The sequence below is a fragment of the Heptranchias perlo genome, chromosome 6, assembly GCF_035084215.1.
Source record: "Heptranchias perlo isolate sHepPer1 chromosome 6, sHepPer1.hap1, whole genome shotgun sequence".
Lineage (NCBI taxonomy): Eukaryota > Metazoa > Chordata > Chondrichthyes > Hexanchiformes > Hexanchidae > Heptranchias > Heptranchias perlo.
In genome coordinates, this window is record NC_090330.1 from 33,566,144 (window position 1) to 33,583,078 (window position 16,935).

The 16,935-nt window shown below is 42.3% G+C and overlaps 1 protein-coding gene across 2 annotated transcripts in view; it reads left to right on the forward strand.

Annotated features, from left to right (window-relative positions):
• Positions 1-1,550: 1,550 nt before the first annotated feature.
• Positions 1,551-16,935, forward strand: part of micu2 (mitochondrial calcium uptake 2) — a 440,913-nt gene continuing 425,528 nt past the window's right edge. For both annotated transcript variants that reach the window (XM_067986065.1, XM_067986066.1), the window contains exon 1: positions 1,551-1,822. In XM_067986065.1, coding sequence (XP_067842166.1) covers positions 1,589-1,822 — 234 coding nt within the window. In that variant the 5' untranslated portion in view covers positions 1,551-1,588. The remainder of the gene's footprint in view (positions 1,823-16,935) is intronic.

The window sequence follows — 16,935 nt, forward strand, 5'->3', positions numbered from 1 at the left end:
GGAACCAGACGAGCGCAGTCCCACCCAGCTGGATGATGGAGGAGAGGCGTTGGAGGAGGATGGTGTGGTCAAAGGCTGCAGACAGGTCGAGAAGGATGAGGAGGGATAGTTTACCACAGTCACAGTCACATAGGATGTCATTTATGACTTCGATAAGAGCTGTTTCAGTACAGTGGCAGGGGCGGAAACCTGATTGGAGGGATTCAAACATGTAGTTGCGGGAAAGATAGGCACGAATTTGGGAGGCGACAACACGTTCAAGGACTTTGGAGAAGAAAGGGAGGTTGGAGATGGGGCGGTAGTTTGCAAGGACAAAGGGATCAAGGGTGGTTTTTTTGAGGAAGAGGGTGATGACGGCAGATTTGACGGGGAGGAGGACAGTACCTGAGGAGAGGGAACCATTAACAATATTAACTAACATGGGGACCAGGAAGGGAAGTAGGGTGGTCAGCAGTTTGGTGGGAATAGGGTCGAAGGAGCAGGAGGTGGGTCTCATGGTCAAGATGAGCTCGGAGAGGGCTTGAGGGAGATAGGAGAGAAACTAGAGAAAGATGCAAGTTCAGGGCAAGGGCACGGGGGAACCGTAGGGGAAGTTTGGTTTGGTGGGTTCGGGGAAGGGAGGGAAGCGGCAGAAGCAGCTGAACGATAGTCTCAATCTTAGTGACAAAGTAGTCCATGTATTCCTCGCACTTGTTGTTGGAGGTGAGGGTGGAGGAGGCAAGGGAGAGGGATTTAAAAATGGTTTGTAGTGAAGAGAAGCCGGGGGTTATCTTTGCATTCCAGGATGATCCTGGAATAGTGAGCAGTTTTGGCAGAGGAGAGCAGCACCCGATAGTGCTTTATGTGGTCCAGCCAGATCTGGCAATGAATGGTTAAACCAGTTGTCCTCCATAAACATTCAAGTCTGCATCCCTTGGACTTAAGGGACCGGTGATGCGGGCCGAACCAGGGGGAACTACCAGGGTGAGAGAGAGTAATGGTTTTAATGGGGACAAGGGCATCAAAGGTAGAGGTGAGGGTGTGATTGAGCAGATCGGTAGCTGCAGAAATGTTGTGGTGAATGGACGGCCAAAAGCTGGACAGTTGAGAATTTGAAAGTGCCGTTGTAAATAAAACAACTGTCACTTAAATAAAACACACTGTCACTTATCTCTCGTTACCTCTTAAGGTGTTTAAGAAGTTAAGCAATAACATGGTTAACATCAAAACGTGTTGCATGATGCTTATTCACACATTTATGTTCCCAATACGTTAAAGCACAGTAACATTTTTGAAAGTTAAATTAGTAGCAACGCAATAAAAATTGCAAAACTTCAAAAGTTGTCAAAAATTGTTCCCAAGGTCAGACCATTTATTAAGAAGATTTATTTATTATTTATGTTTTAGAATGTGGGTTAAGGCAAGAGATTGCAAATACATCGAAATAACTGAGCTGTTTTTTAAAAAAACGAGTAAACATAACTTTCTCCAGCTAAGAAATGTGAACAAACTTAAATCCCTGACTGGTGGCCCTTCAGATGTTGCACTTCAGGCTCCTGCTGGTGCACTGACAGCCGCTCTCGCGAGATCTTTCCACACTTCCGTGAAGATGGCGACCTGGAGGTGGCTTCGGCCGATCCTCAGGGAACCTGTAGCAACTTTCACCAGGCTGAGGAGCACCGTGAGCCCGAGGAGGCTGAGTCCCGGAGTCCTGCTGGGACTGGGAGTTGCCGGAGCCGGGGCGGTGCTGGGCGGGAGCCTGGTGTTTTACAACGGTGGAAGGCGGTGGTGGAGCGGCCGCGGCCTGAGCCGCAGGTACAGCGTGTACGCGGCAGAGCAGCAGGTAAGGGAAAGAATCCAGGCTGAGCTTCTGTCACTGCACTCAGTCTCAACACCTGTCCATATTAGTAATCATCATCTCACTAAATGTCAGAGAGAATCGCAACGACACTGGGTTGTTCCAGCTTCAGAGCAAATATAAGCTTAAGTTACTGGTTGCAATTCGTTTCAGTTTTGTTTACTTTTTGGTACCTGCAACACACACAACTGTCACACAGGCACTGGTTGCTCAGGATGTACAGTTGGTTTGTACACAATGGAGAGAGGTCCATAGTGCATTGGTCAGGATTTTTTTTTATTGCGCAGTGAATGTGTTTTGGGGTTGCCTGAGTAACATCTAGTCCTGAGCAGATTGCGTTAGTACGTCTTAACTGTAAACTTCAACAAAACGTATTTCAAAATTGTATTCAGAAGATCGGGGGTTCAAGCCTCAATCCAGGATTTGAGAACATAATATATGCTGACACTTTAGTGTAGTACAGTGGGAGTGCTGCATTGTTGGAATTGTTAACTTTGGATGAGATGTTAAACTGAGACCATGTTTGCCTGTTCCAGTAGTGCAGATGGACGTAAAAATCAAATGGCATCATTTAAAGAAGACCTGGAGTTCTACTGGCTATCTGGCTAATATTCCTCTCTCAACCGACATCACCAAGATAGATTAACTGGTCATTCATCTCATTTGTGGTTTGTGTCACCTTGCTGTGCGCAAATTGGCTGCCATGCTTGCCTAACTGACAACAGTGACCGCACTTTAAAAGTACTTTGTTGTGACGTGCTATGGGACGTCCTAAGAACACGACGAGGTGCTGTATGAAAGCAAATTCTTCTCCAGTTTTTAATAATTTAACAAATTACAAATCTTGAGCTTGTACTTCAATTTTTTTTGTCCTCGTTGTAAACATGTAGCTCTTGCATAACCTACTATTATTAGGGAATGCATTACCCTTAGGATTACAAATCTAGAAAGAACATTTGAGTTGTAATGCAGCCTTTATTGTAGGGGCTAAATTGTTTGCAATTCATTTTTTTGGATACTGTAACTGTGTTTCAGTATATTCACATTAAAAATGCTAAAAGTTATAACACTTAGTGAATTGTCCATTCATTCAAAGATGTCTACTGCCTTGAATTCAAAATTGTTTTTTGTGCAAAAATTCAAATTATTAAGTAATATGAATTAAGTAACTCAAGTAAAACAGCTCAGGAGCTTTTTTTTTTGCATAATTTAAGTTTGAATTAAGCAACTTCAAATTAAGAGGAGTAGCCTATATAACCTTTAATTTAGCACCTCAGATGGTGCTGGAACAGTATTCTGTTTACATACAGTACAAGACAACAAGAAAAAAAACAAGTTGTACAGGATGACATGAGTAGTGAATAATCACTGGATTAACAGGTACTTTTATGTTCATAATATGCCTGCTTTGGAACACAAATAGGGGTTCTGATACAAAGAATAGCATTAAATACCTCAATGTAATTTGAATATGCAAAATATTACATTTAGATATGTAATTAAGCATATAATTTACACACACAAAATATCTCCAGTCAGTTAATGAAGAAGGTAAGGATAGAGGAAGTACTTTCAGAACAAATAACACCCCATGTGTATTTACAAAATTGAAGAAATTATCTCCTAGTTTATGTCCCCTCTCATGGAGCCATTTTGTTTTGGTGCTTGTTTGTACCTGGGGTTTCTCTCTCATATTTTAGGGACAGTCCATGTATGTTCCAAGAGGAGCTTTGTTTATTTATATAGCAATCAGTGCGTTGGCCTGACTAGGTCATCAGCCAGTACTAATGTTTGCTGACGTGGATATTTCTGGGTCATCTTCCAGGTCAGTCTGAGGTACCTACTTCCATTTGAATGAGATATTCTGCGATTGTGTGTAGGTTGTTGCAGTAGCTTGCCTTGTTGGAACAGTTCATGGTACATACTGGAGGGGGAAAACCAATTACAATAGCAATATTTGTGTAAAATGGCCTCTTTTAGTTTGTTTTTAAAATGTTTGTTTGTGTGTGTGTGTGGGGTGGGGGGAGGCAGGTACATAGTAGATTACCTGTATTCATACCTTCAGTACAATCAGCTTGTGGAATGCTTTATTTATATCACAGTTTACGTTTCTAGATTTGAGATGCAATTTTTGTATTAATTGCAAATATAAGCAGATGAACACAAGATTAATTTAAACACTGGCTATTGCTTGATCACAAGTTCCTAAGTGTTGAATATCTTTCCCTGAACTATGGAGTCAGACAATGTCAGATATGTACCCGTTGTATATGTTGCTTATCTGTTTACTGGTCTGTCCTAACATAATGTATTTCCAAATTTGTTGCTCATTCACTATTCAGTTGAATCTTGTAAGCACTTTAACCAATTGGACTAAAGGGAGATGTATCCGTTGCACTATAAGTTTGCAGATGTAAATCTATGATAAAAAAAAAAGAACTTGCATTTATATAGCGTCTTGAAAGCGGTTTACAGCCAATGAAATACTTTTGAAGTGTAGTCACTGTTGTAATGTAGGGAAACGTGGCAGTCAATTAGCGCCCAGCAAGGTCCCACAAATAGCAATTTGATAATGACCAGATAATCTGTTTTAGTGATGTTGGTTGAGGGATAAATATTGGCCAGGACACGGGGGAGAACTCCCCTGCTCTTTTTAAAAATACTGCCTAGGGATCTTTTACATCCATCTGAGAGGACAGACGGGGCCTTGTTTTAACGTCTCATCCGAAAGATGGCACCTCCAACTGTCAGCCTAGATTTTGTGCTCAAGTCTCTGGAGTGGGACTTGAGGCGAGAGTGCTACCACTGAGCCACAGCTGATACTGAGTGACACAAAATGCAGGATAATGCATGGCATCATATTAAAGCTATAGTATGTTATGCCACAGAATGGGAGGATGTATTTTTCACCCTATGTTCTACTATTCTGAGCAGTCAATTTCAGTAAAAACAGAGTGCGGGGTACAAGTTGTCTATGGTCCAAGAAGTAGGAGCTTGTTAGAAAATAGTAACACATCAAATGGTTCATTTCTATGCGAGCAAATGTTGCATAGTTTATCAAGGTGTGTTGTGCCCCTGAAACACACTCCAGACTGTATTCTTTATAGCAAACCTATAGGTGGTGTTCATGGTAGAAATTTGGCTGGTGATAGATGTCATGGCAGACGGCAATAGACTTTGTCACTCTGGAGTTATGAATTAATTTGTGGAAGTAAAAACAGCTTTTCCTGAGTGTTTTCTTTTTCCTCATAATGATGTAGTAACTTCTCTGATGTTGCAGTATGCTTAAAAGTGCAGATGTGTCATTTTTGATTAGTTTCGGATGTGCATCAACAAAACTGGCAATAAAGCTTGGGAGTTGAGTCAGTGATCTAATTCCCAAGTGAGCTAAATGTGAGTGATGTTAGGCCATCTCTAATAGTTAATCTTGCCTTTGTTCATGATTGCAATAGATGCATCACTTCTTAGTGCAGCATTGCATTTTAAAAAGTGCTCTGGACCTCCTGGGAACTTTATACATTTATTTTTTTAATCTTGGGAGAGCAGCAGACAGGAGAAAAGAAGCCTGTACTCTCCTAATATTAAAAATTAGCAATGCAGAAAGTGGAGTAGAACTGTTGTTAAGTTTAATGTGAAACAGAGTTGGCTGTATATCTCAGCTTTGCCAATGCAGTTCAAACACAATTGCTACATCTCAAACATTTTCTGCCCCTATGCCTGGTCATCTCCGGTGCTCCATCCTCGGTTCCTGTTACAATTTGATTGCATGACAGATACTTTTTCTTATGCCGCTTCCACAGGCAATCCAATGCTTCCTATGAATTAAAATAATGATCTTGTGCACACGGTGTCTGATAAAGAAGCATTCCTTGAATGCGCAATGCTACTGATGAGCTCACTGAAAATAGTAAGAGATACCTTATACTCTCGTGATCTCTCTGACAGACAGATAACACTCTTAACAGACCATATGTCTTGGGCTATAACTATGAGTCAGGCTTATTAATAAGTAAAATTAAACAGCGACAAGAGCAAACAGCAGATTTTACTAGATTACAAATCTTTATTCTGGGAATCCCATAAACCACGGTTTAGGTTTCTTACATAGGCACAACCTGGAGGCAAACATTGTTTCAGGCATTTCAAACACAGAAAATACCATTGTCTAGGTAAATTTAGTCATTTTTCTTGCAGAAAACAAATCACGATGGTGGCTAAAAGGATTTTCAAAAAAATCTTGGGAGTCATTTCAGAGCCATATAAAGAGTACACTTTTGATCCGTACATGGCTTTCCTCTTTTTAGTTCTGATAAGTTGCTGGTTTGTGAATATGAAATTTGAACCAACATGCACAGATGTGATGTGTATAGTGCAATGTGATGGACTAAACTCAAGCTAGACGGGATACTTTTATATATAGACTAACAAATCTCCTGTGGTGCTGTTTACAATAAATCAGAAGAAACATTTTTATGATGACAGAAACACGAAAGCAACATTCTACTACTGAGGTTTAGGTGTGTGTCTCTTTAAGGTTACAAAATCTAATTGCTATTAAGTAGATACAGGGTCAATTCATACAGAGATCAATTAAGAGTCTTCAGCTCTTCTGGCTTCAATATTTTGTGTTCTTTTTCCTTTTTGTTTTGAAGAGTGATACAGAAATTTGTGTGTCAAAGAAGTGTGATGGATAGAACTGTATTATTTGAAAAAATGTATAGATTTTAATGGGCTTTCCACACTTTCCCATTGCCTAGATTCCATTTATTCTTGAATATTGTTAAGGCCAGTTCCAGAATATTCCATGAGTAAGTAGTAATATGTGTACACTTATTAAAATGCTGAAGGGTGTGGATGAACAGGGGGACCAAGGTTCAAATACATAACTCCCTGAAATTACAAGTACTGGTAGATAATGCTATTTAAAAAAAAAGACCAACAGCATTTTGGGTTCTATAAATAGAGGCATAGAGTACAAGAGAATAGTAATGCTAAATTTATATAAAACATTGGTTAGGTCACAGTTGGAGTACAATGTGCAGTTTTGAGCACCCCATTATAGAATGGATGATAAAGCCATGGAGAGTGTAGATTCATCAGGATGATGGCAGGGATGAGAAACTATAGTTATGAGACGAGACTTGAAATATTAAGTCTATTTCCACTAAATCAGAGAAAGCTAAAGAGATTTAATAGAGATTTTAATGTCCTTTCTATAATGGTACGCCTAAAACAGTACACAGTATTCTAACTGACCTAACCAATGTTATGTGCAAATATATTGCTTTATTATTGCACCCTATGGAGGTTGTTGATACTGAATAGAGTCAGTGGCAAGGGATCGTCAATTTATAATTGTCAATAAGAGAGTGAAGGAGAGCGGTTAGGAGAATTTTCTTTGTGCAGAGGGTTGTTGGAGCATGGAATGCTTTGCCATAGGGAGTGTTTGAGGCAGGACCATTGCAACTTCTAAAGGAAAATGTGATAAATATTTGAAGCAGATGAAGACACAGGTCTAAGAGGAGAGAGCAGGACATTGGGATTGGTTTTAAGTTGCTCAAGCAAAGAGTCAGCAAAGATACGATAGGTCAAATGGTAACCTTCTGTGCTGTAAACTTCTATGGTACTTATTTTCCCTGTTGTGAATTATTGTTTCCAGTTTTGTGAAAATTATTATTGTAAATAAACACTGATTTATGATGACGTTAGAACATGTTTTTTTGTTTTACCGTTTTTTTAAAAGACACTAATGCACTTTCTCAAAGCCAGTGCTGTTGTGTATAGATGATTAATACTGCAACAAATAAGCTTGTTTGAAGTTTATTTAAAATTTGAGATGTCAGACTTCAAGCTAAATAAGAATGTAGAAATTTCATTTTCTGTTGTATAGATCTTAAGGGTACTTTTAATTTATGAACATGTTGCACTAAACCTCCAAAGCACTGCACAGAATTTTAGAAATTGGTAGTGTTGTAGATCCAAAGTAAGATAAACACACAAAAGCATTAATTTACCTCTGGTGTGCTGTGAGTGAAATAAATTCCAGATGAAGATCAACTCTTCATAAAAGGGCTAAAGGGCTGAAGTGCACTAGTGACCACCACCCTGTGGACATCATTTTGCGAACAGAGTATTAATGATATTGCTAGTACACTTGGGGACATCCATTAATGTGTCAAGCTTCTTGAGTGTCGTTGCAGCTGCACCCATCCAGGCAAGTGGAGAGTGTTCCATTACGCTCCTGACTTGTGGCTTGTATGTAGTGGAGAGGCTTTGGGGAATCAGGAGGTGAGCCACTTGCTGCAGATTACCTAGCCCCTGATCTGCTGGAGTAGCCACGACGTTTATGTGGCTGGTCCAGTTGAGTTTCTGGTGAGTGGTGACCCCTAGATTGTTGATGGGGGATTCGGCAATGATAATGCCATTGAATGTCAAGGGAGGTGGTTATACTGTCTTGTTGGTGGTGACCACTGCCTGGCACTTGTGTGGCGCGAATGTTACTTGCCACTTATCAGCCCAAGGCTGGTATTGTCCAGATCTTGCTGCGTGCGGGCACGGACTGCTTCATTATTTGAGCAATTGTGAATGGAACTGAACACTGTGCAATCGTATGCCAACAGTCCCACTTCTGACCTTATAATAGAGGGAGGGTAATTGATTAAGCAGCTGAAGATGGTTGGGCCTAGGATGCTGCCCTGAGGAACTCCTGTAGCGATGTCCTGGGGCTGAGATGATTGGCCTCCAACAACTACAACCGTCTTCCTTTCTGCTAGGTATGACTCCAGCCAGTGGGGAGTTTTTCCCTGATCCCCGTTGATTTCAGTTTTACTAGGACTTCTTGGTGCCATACTCGGTCGAATGCTGCCCTGATGTCAAGGGCAGTCGCTCTCACCTCATCTCTGGAATTCAGCTCTTTTGTCCATGTTTGGACCAAGGCTGTAATGAGGTCTGGAGCCGAGTGGTCCTGGTGGAACCAAAATTGAGCATTGGTGAGCAGGTTATTGGTGAGTAAGCGCCCCTTGATAGCACTGTCGACGACTCCTTCCATCAATTTGCTGATGATTGAGAGTAGGCTGTTAGATTGGTAATTGGCCGGCTTGGATTTGTCCTGCATTTTGTGGACAGGGTATACCTGGGCAATTTTCCACATTGTTGGGTAGATGCCAGTGATGTAGCTGTACTGGAACAGTTCGGATAGAGGCGTGGCTAGTTCTGGAGCACAGCTCTTCGGCACTACAACCGCAATATTGTCAGGACCATTGTTCCCTCTAACTTTTTTCGGCAATGTACGGAATGAATTTGGGTTTGTGCACCGATGTAAAGGCTGTATGCGCCACTATAAAAATAATCACAACTTTGAATAGAATATCTTTTTAGAAAACATTATTCAGGGTCTATAACAAACAGAACAAATGTACAAAATAATGGATAATTGTAAGAATTTCATGTTATATTGGCTGATAAATTTATATAATTTATGAAATGGGTTTCTTAAGTTGCACTAGGATTGAGCAGACCAGTCTAATTATATTTTATTAAAATATTATCTGATGGGAACGATTCCAATCAGCTTTTTGTTGAAACAGCTTAATGACTGTGATTCAAACAGAAATAAATCATGTGCAATCAGAATTTTTAAATTGAGTCAGAAATACAAAACAGCTGTCAAATCAGTCAGTGTGAATTTGGGGATAGGGAGCAGTTTAATTAAAGCTCCCTCCTCCCCACGCCCACCATTGAATCTTCAGCAGGATTTAAAAAATGATTGTATTACAATTGTACATCTTGCAGGTCTCATTAGTTTTGGCTGCCTCTATGTAAGGCAGGGAGCAGTTTGGTCGTGAACAACCTGAACCGAGGGAGGCAATGGACAAAGATAAAACGAGACAATCCTTGGGGCGACTGAGGGCTTTTGGATAGCAGTTGTATAAAACAATTTAAATCAACTTCATTGTTTTGATTACAATGTACCAATGTGATTGGAAAGTATATTTTAGCACAAATGTAGAAGGATCTTTAATAACAGTATTACACATGATCTGTGTCAGAATTACTTAATTTGTAAATATGAAATATGGAAATTGATACGGTTATTACAATATGCCAGGTAATTTGGGTTCATTTGTAGTTTACTTCAGAAGCTAACGTCGAATAGGATGGTGACAAACTGTCAATTGCACTAATTGTAGACTCCCTTCATTGTTATTTGCTGCCAATGTCTTAAATATGTTTGTCTTTAGACTAAAGTAACAATTCTTCACAATTCGCACTAGAGGTGAAAAACTTTCATTTAATTGAACGCATCGCCTTATGGTTTACTGAATCGTCGTGCTGAAGTTTTCTGATTGGAAACTCAAATCAGTTACATCATGAAGGGATGGAAGTGTGTGTGTGTATATATATATATATATATATATATACTTTTACACTTTGTCCAATGAATATATATAAACGTTTACACTATCCAATATATATGTAAATGAATATATACCAATATATGTGTAAATTAATATATATAAACTTTTACACTTTGTCCAATTAGTTTACATTTTTATATAATATGTAAACTGTTACACTTTTTTATATATATTTACACTTTGAATATATCCATCTATCGGACAGTATACTATTTGTGGACACCGATCTCTGAGCAGCTGTACCACTGACCCGCAAAGTGATTTGTAGCTGACGTCACATCAGCAGCGTCTCCACCAGAGTGCACTGGTTCGGTGCGCGGATGGAATGATGACGTGCGCGGCACACAACAAACTGCTGCGCAGCCGCGCATGAGCGAAGCTTACAGGGAACAGTGTTTGGGACCCACCATGGCCTTTGCTGTGTCCAGTGGTTCAGCCGTTTCTTGTGGAATGAATTGAATTGGCTGAAGACTGGCATCTGTGATGGTGGGGATCTCGGGAGGAGGCTGAGAAGGATCATCCACTTGGCACTTCTGGCTGAAGATGTTTGTGAATGCTTCAGCCCTGTCTTTTGCACTCGCATGCTGGGCTCCACCATTGTTGAGGATGGGTATGCTCGTGGAGCCTCCTCGTCCCATTAGTTGTTTAATTGTCCACCACCATTTGCAACTGGATGTGGCAGGACTGCAGAGCTTTGATCTGATCCGTTGGTTGTGGGATTGCTTAGCTCTGTCTTTAGCATGCATGAAGTCCTGTGTAGCTTCACTAGGTTGGCACCTCATTTTCGGCTACCTCTGGTGCTGCTCCTGACATGCTGTTATACACTCCTCGTTGAACCAGGGTTGGTCGCTTGGCTTGATGGTGATGCAGCAGTGAGGGATATGCTGGGCCATGAGGTTACCGATTGTGGTGGAATACAATTCTGCTGCTGCTGACGGCCCGCATCGCCTCCTGGATTCCCAGTTTTGAGCTACTAGATCTGTTCTTAATCTATCCCATTTAGCACGGTGGTAGTGCTACACAACACGATGGAGGTGCTCTCAGAAGATGGGACCAGGTCTCCACAAGGATTGTGTAGTGGTCAATCCTACCAATACTGTCATGGACAGATGCATCTGCGACAGGTAGATTAGTGAGGATGGGGTCAAGTAGGTTATTACCTCTGTTGGTTCTCTCACCACTTGCCGCAAGTCCAGTCTGGCAGCTATGTCCTTCAGGGCTCGGTCAGTAGTGGTACTACCAAGCCACTCTTGGTGATGGACATTGAAGTCCCCCACCCAGAGTACATTCTGTGCCCTTGATACCCTCAGTGCTTCCTCCAAGTGGCGTTCAACATGGAGGAGGACTGATTCATCAGCTGAGGGAGGGCAGTAGGTGGTAATCAGCAGGAGGTTTCCTTACCCACATTTGATCTGAAGCCATGAGACATCATGGAGTCCAGAGTCAATGTTGAGGACTTCCGGGGCCACTCACATCCAACTTTATACCACTGTGCCCCCACCTCTGGTGAGTCTGTCCGAGAGATGGAGGAGTCCTGGGGCGTTGACCGATTAGATATGATTCTGTAAGTATGACTATGTCAGGCTGTTGCTTGACTAGTCTGTGGGACAGCTCACCCAACTTTGGCACCAGTCCCCAGATGTTAGTGAGAAGGACTTTGCAGGGTTGACTGGGCTGGCTGTACCATCATCGTGTCCGAATCCAGTGCCTAGTTCAAAGCCAAGCGGTCCATCCGGTTTTGTTCTTCCTACAACTTTAATACAACTGAGTGGCTTGCTAGGCCATTTTAGAGGGCATTTAAAGTCAACCACATTGGCGTGGGACATATAGGCCAGATTGGGTAAGGGCGGCAGGTTTCCTTCCTTCAAGGACATTAGTGAACTTGTTGGGTTTTTACAACATAGCTTCATGATACCAATGTTTTATGCCATATTTATTTAGTTTTTTTTAAAACTGAATTCAAATGGTGAGATTTGAGCTCCCTGGATTATTAATCCAGATCTCTGGATTACTGATCCAGTAACATAACTACTATGCCACTGTACCCTGATCCTATTCAGTGTAGTGTATCAAGATGTATTGGATGAATGCTTAAAAAAAAGCACATGGACAGAACCGAAGATTAGTTGAAAGCTCAATAACAAAACTATGCTGGGTCATAGATTGCTAATATATGTAATATAAAAGCCCTTTTGGATCTTGGAACCACAAAAACTTTGTTTCATTTGATCCTTGGGTCTGTGAAGTGGGTTTTGTTTTGAAATCATAACCCAGTCAATAACTTAGAAACTTTAAACAGTTTCATGTGTGAAGTTATTTGACTACTCACCTGGATGAAAAACTAATATACAGTCTTGGAAATGGAAATGAAAATGGAAAATGTTAATCATGCAAAATTTAGGGATTTTGGGAGCATCACGGAAAAATCTTACATTACCTAATTTGGAATGCTTTCTTCTTTCCAAAAGTCCATCCCAGTCCAATGGCCGAGACATTGGAACTGTCGCATACTGCATTATGTAACAGTACCATTTTCCCTACATGATTAATAGTGGTGTGTTAAAAATCTTGTCAACATCACTGTGATGAGGTGAATAGTGAAGGCTAGGGACTTTCCTCATAGGCAGGCGAGGAAAATTGGAGTAAGTGTTAATTTTAGCTGGTTCCCCCTCCCCCTGGACCTGTCATAAGTTTGAGGGCCAGTTACACTCCCTGCTGAGAAGGTGAAAATGGTGCATGGTGCTGGAATGCTGTCACTAGAATTTCAGTAAAGCATAATGGCAGGTGTGTGAAATTTATGTACTGAATCATTTAAACTATGAAAAACACCCTGGAGTGCTAGTATAGATTTTGCCCTTCCAAACTTGGGTTGTGTCATGAGAGAGCGTTTTAAACTAGATATGTAACACTCAGAGGATGGATTCTTGCGCATCCCCAAGTTTTATCATTGGCGGCCATGCCATCAGCTGCCTAGGCCCTAAGCTCTGGAATTCCTTCCCTAAACCTTCCTATCTCTGTCTCCTCCTTTTAAGACGCTCCTTAAAATCCACCTCGTTGAGCAAACTTTTGGTCACCTGTCCTAATATCTTCTTATGTGGCTTGGTATCAAATTTTGTTTGATAACTATGAAGTGGCTTGGGACATTTTACTATGTTAAAGGCACTGTATAAATGCAAGTTGTTGTAAGTGGAAGTAATTTGAGCTGATAAAATGAGAAGCATAAAAGAAGCTTAATGCACAGCATTAAAGCACATTGGCTTTAGTGTAATTTTTACAATACCATAATATTAATGTACCTAATAATAACATGGGACAAGAGAGAATTGGTATGCAAAAAATAAATTCGAGGTCTATAATCTTTCAACACTAAATTTCACTTTTGGAAGTGTCCAAGTGTGAACAGTATGTTTGAGCTCGCATTTTGACTTTTGAATTATTCTTGAGCCCTCAGTGTTCACCAAGGTGCCTTTTAACTCCAGAAGTAATGAGTTAACTGAAAAAAGAGTCTCCTTTGGAAGGTACCTTGGTCCAAAAAAAGTTGATCCAAAATGTAGATTTTTGACTTTTTTGTTCACACAGGATTCTTTAAAACAGTAAATGAAATAACAATTGCAATTGATTATTTTAAAAGGTGAGAGACTAAGAAATGATGGTAGTCAGAGGGATTTAGGTGTCCTTGTACATGAATCACTGAAAGTTAACATGCAGGTACAGCAAGCAATTAGGAAGGCAAATGGTATGTTAGCCTTTATTGCAAGGGGGTTGAAGTATAAGAGTGAGGAGGGCTCTGGTGAGACCACACCTGGAGAACTGTGTACAGTTTTGGCCTCCTTACCTAAGGAAGGATATACTTGCCTTAGATGGGGTGCAATGAAGGTTCACTAGGTTGATTCCTGGGATGAGAGAGTTGACCTATGAGGAGAGATTGAGTAGAATGGTCCTATATTCTCAGGAGTTTAGAAGAATGAGAGGTGGTCTCATTTGAAACGAATAAAATTCCTAGCGGGCTTGACAGGGTAAATGTTGGAGGCTGTTTCCCCTGGCTGCAGAGTCTAGAACTAGGGGTCATAGGGCCCGATATTACCAGGGCGGCGGGGGGGGGGGGGCGATCAGGCGCGTGAGTAACGCGCCCGGTGAAATCAGTCTGCCCCGTGCGCAATCGCAGGTGATTTGATCCACTTACCTCTTGTTCCGGGTTCCCTGCTGCTGAGCTGAGCTGCGCGGCGGGCGGACGGCGCATGCGCAGTAAGGTCTGTCAGCTGGAGGAGCCCTATTCAAAGGGGCAGTCCTCCACTGACTGATGCTGCAAGAAATAGGAAAAATTACAGCATGGAGCAGCCCAGGGGAGAGGCTGCTCCCAGGTTTAATGATGTCTCACTCCAGGTATCATTGGATGGGGTGAGGAGGAGGAGGAGGAGGAGGAGGGGGAGGACAGAGATCTTCCCCCCCGGTGGGCGGGAGGAAGTGGCCTGCCTCTGCCACCAAGAAGGCCTGGCTCGAGGTGGCAGAGGAAGTCACCTGCACCACCAACATATTGCCCACCTGCATACAGTGCAGGAGGCGCTCCAATGACCTAAGTAGGTCAGCCAAAGTGAGTACACTTACTCATTCCCCTACACTCCGTCTGCCATATCACCGCCCCCACCCCACATCTCCTTCTGCACTGCCAACACTACTCTGTCACATCACCCCTCAAACCCACTCAAACCTCATCCTCATCTTACCTGCACTTACTCACCTCGCCAGTACTCATCCCGCCACTACCACTCAACCCAATCCTCATACAATCTCATGGCTCTACCTCATACTCACCCTCTCATGCATCTCTTTCACAGTCAGCCTCACTCAACCTGCCACTACTTGTGCTGCAGCCACAGGGCATGCATCACATATGTGCAGTAGGCAGCTTAAGGCAAACGTTGTGGAGCTCCACGTGTCAGAGGTGGACGCCGTGGCTGGTGAGGCTGGTGATGCTGTTCGCCCTCCGAGGAGGTCATGCCTGCAGCTACGGCAGCCCCCATCCGGAAGATGTACATCTGAGGGGGTCCGCAAGGTAGGTACACCGGGGTAAGTGTGCAAGTTGGTGACTTTTATTGTTAGCAGGAGGGTGGTGGAGGCCAAACTTTGTCCAAGGTGACAGAGTGGCCTCCTGCAATGAGTGAGTGTCTCCCCCCCCCCCCCCCCACCCCCAACCTGTCAAATGGACCTTTGCAGCTGCCACAGGCTGATGGCTGCAACACGTCCATTTGAACTGGGAGTGTTTCCCCCAGTACGGGAAACAGTCCCAGTTGTTTGTAAAATCCCAACCCTCCTAAAATATCTCGTTAATCAGTTCTGTAAACGACCTGAAATACCAAAATAAATACCTTATGCGGCACCCCGCCGACTTTAATTGCCGGCGGGAGTCCCACATGCGGGGTCTGCGCGCGCATGTCAGCCCGGAAGTGGGCGGGTTGGAGCCGGGCTCCCAACCCGCCCCGGGAATCCCCGATTTTCGGAACGCACCCGATCGCGGGTGCTAAAATAGAGCCCATAGTCTCAAGGTAAGGGGTCGGCCATTTAGGACCAAGATGAGGAAAAATTTCTTCACTCAGAGGGTTGCTAATCTTAGGAATTCTCCACCCCAGAGGGCTGTGGCTGCTCAGTCATTGAATATATTCAAGGCTGAGATCAATAGATTTTTGGACACTAAGGGAATCAAGGGATATGGGGATATGGGCTGGAAAGTGAAGTTAAGTTAGAAGATCAGTCATTATCTTATTGAATGGAGGAGCAGGCTCGAGGGGCCATATGGCCTACTTCTGCTCCTATTTCTTATGTTTCTTCTGTAAACTGTTTGCAACTCTACTTTCTGTCTGCTATCCCAAAGGATCCAGTTAGAACAGATCTATAAATGTATCAAAAGTTGATGGAAAGTTACTGACCAGTTTATAGATTCTAGTGATCCCTTTTTGAACCAAGAAGGTTCTTTTTCTTTCAAGATGACAGGATAGAGGTAGTGACGCAAATGTGATTAATAATGTATGTGTCAGAAGATACTTAAGTGTGATGGGCCTACTATTATTGGTGTGTTTTTTTGCCCCAGTTTTGGTGTTCCATGACAGTCGTAATGTCAGGATTCCTTTGCACGGTGCTTTCAGTCAACCTGATGCCATGGCTCAGTTCTAGTACTCTCGCCTCTGAGTCAGAAGGTCATGGGTTCAAGTCCCACTTCCGAGACTTGAGCACATAATCCAAGCTGACGCTTCAGTGCAGTACTGAGGGAGAGGGAGTGCTGCACTGTCGGAGATGCAGCCTTTCGGATGAGATGTTAAAGATCCGTTGAACATAAAAGATCCCACGACAATATTGGAAGAAGAGCAGGGGAGTTCACCTGTCATCCTGATTAACATGTATCCTTCAATCAACACTTAAAACAGATTATCTGGTCATTTATTTCATTGCTGTTTGTGGGAGCTTGCTGTGTGCAAATTGGCTGCCACATTTCCTACATTCCAACAGTGACTACACTTCAAAAGTACTTCATTGCTGTAAAATGGTTTGGGAGGTCCTGGGGTCATGAAAGGTGCTAAATAAATGCAAGTCTTCTTTCAAAACACAATTACAATAGTCACTATTTAAAGTTATCTATTCTCCCAGTAAAATGAATACAGGCCTTGAATTTGCACCCAGAGACATGTG